This window comes from Aplysia californica, unplaced genomic scaffold (assembly GCF_000002075.1).
Source record: "Aplysia californica isolate F4 #8 unplaced genomic scaffold, AplCal3.0 scaffold00174, whole genome shotgun sequence".
NCBI classification, from domain to species: Eukaryota; Metazoa; Mollusca; class Gastropoda; order Aplysiida; family Aplysiidae; genus Aplysia; species Aplysia californica.
Genome location: NW_004797444.1, coordinates 855,935 through 857,704, shown reverse-complemented (window position 1 = coordinate 857,704; position 1,770 = coordinate 855,935). Strand labels below are relative to the sequence as shown.

General features: G+C 41.5%; 1 protein-coding gene across 1 annotated transcript in view; it reads left to right on the top strand.

The window, feature by feature from the left end:
- LOC101858938 (radial spoke head protein 3 homolog B) overlaps positions 1 to 1,770 on the top strand; it is a gene marked incomplete in the record, with an annotated part of 17,944 nt that overhangs the window by 5,383 nt on the left and 10,791 nt on the right. Inside the window, 1 exon segment of the mRNA XM_013082445.2 lies at positions 699 to 973. Coding sequence (XP_012937899.1) covers positions 699 to 973 — 275 coding nt within the window.

Sequence of the window (1,770 nt, the reverse complement as noted above, 5' to 3'; positions counted from 1 at the left end):
TGTGTGTGTGTGTGTGTGTAGGGTGGAGGCATGTAGGGAGGGAAGGAGGAAGAGAGACAGATAGGCAGAGACAGAGGGAGCATGACAGACAGAAACTGAATGACAGACATCTAGTCAGACAGACAGATAGACAGATTGACAGGTGCAGGCTGATTGAGAGACAGATGGTAGATGAAAAGATACATGGGGAAAGACACACAGTCAGCTCAGTTGGTGTCACGCTGGACTAATATACAGATAACTATGGTTCAAACTCCAAATGGCACGTATATGACTTGGACCTATCAGAGATGGATGTTAAGTTTGGAAGTCTTGTTTTTTTTCGTCTTTTAAATAACCTTAGTGCTGAATGGTACATTAACTCTGGCTATTGGGAAAACTATTCCACTTTAAACACAGCCAATTTTTCCCTCCAATTCTTCTACATCACAAACTTCACTTAAGTCTGCTCCTATTGAATGTATTTTCATAAAATAAACACCAAACTTCGACCAAACTGAGAAGAAATTAATATCCTTACAAATAAACAGTCGTATTACAGACAAGATGAATTTGGGGCGGTTTCATAGATTTTTGTTATGACTTTATACAACAGAGTTATGCTTTGAGTCCAGCTGAACTGGCTCGCTGTATAATTAAAAGTTCAACCCATTCAGTTATCAGTTTCTAATTTTAAAAAAATGTTATTTGCTTCTCAGATGTGGAGCAGGGCTTCCTGCCATGGTTGATGGACCAGGTGACCACAGAGCTTGACCGCTCCGAGCTGGGCCGTCTAGTCCTGGACGGCATGCTGCGTGAGGTGGTCAAGCGACGCATGGAGGTCTACAAATCTCTGGACAATGAGAACGAGGACCAGAGTAAGCAAGAGGAAGGGGAGGCCAGCAAGCCGGGTTCAGCCACGCCTGCCACTGCTGCTGTCGAAGAAGCAGACGCCACTTTGCCGGCCACCACCAGCGCTGATCCTTCAGCTGTGGTGAGTGTGTGCTGAAGACTAAGTAGCTAAATGTTTTGTGAACTCTACTCAGGCGCCTCTAAGCATGCTTTTTTACCACTTCTTCTTCTTCTTCTTTTGACTGTTTGTCTCTTTGGTTTTAGAATGGAAGTCATTTTTTGGGAAGACCTTACAATTTTGGCTCATTCATCACCAAGAAAACAATCTTTTACCATCAAATATTTTGCGTCTGAAAATACTCACTTCAGAAGAAATTTTAGTTATGAGTTGCACTTCAGAAACATTCCTTTTGCCAACCTCTAGGTTTTTTCACCTGTCTATTTATTAATGTTAATTTTATAGAAAGGGGGGAAAAAATTGGTCCTCGACAGTAAGCTGAAAGAAAAACTAACAAACAAAAAACACCCAAGAAGCCCTCGAAAACGGGAAACGGGTCAAGGGACAATACTCCTCCATTATTTCAACTTTGTAAAAATGTATTGATTACGTCCCTTATTCACAACTGCGTTTTCCGCTCTTCACGCTTGAGTAGACCCAAGAGAACAATAGGGAGTAAAATGAATTTATTTTTTCAGAATTGCTTGTGACTCTTTGATATTATTGGGGTGATGAAACTATGTATTGAACTAGAGAAAAATGTTGTAGAGTATTAAGTGGATAGAAAGGAATCAGGATGTCAAAAAAGAAGGGGGGAAAAGAACAAGGACCCGGGGAAGATCAGGGAACTGAAGAAAAAAAAAGAAGGGGAAGAGAGAGAGAGAGAGAGAGAGAGAGAGAGAGAGAGAGAGAGAGAGAGAGAGAGAGAGAGAGAGAGAGAG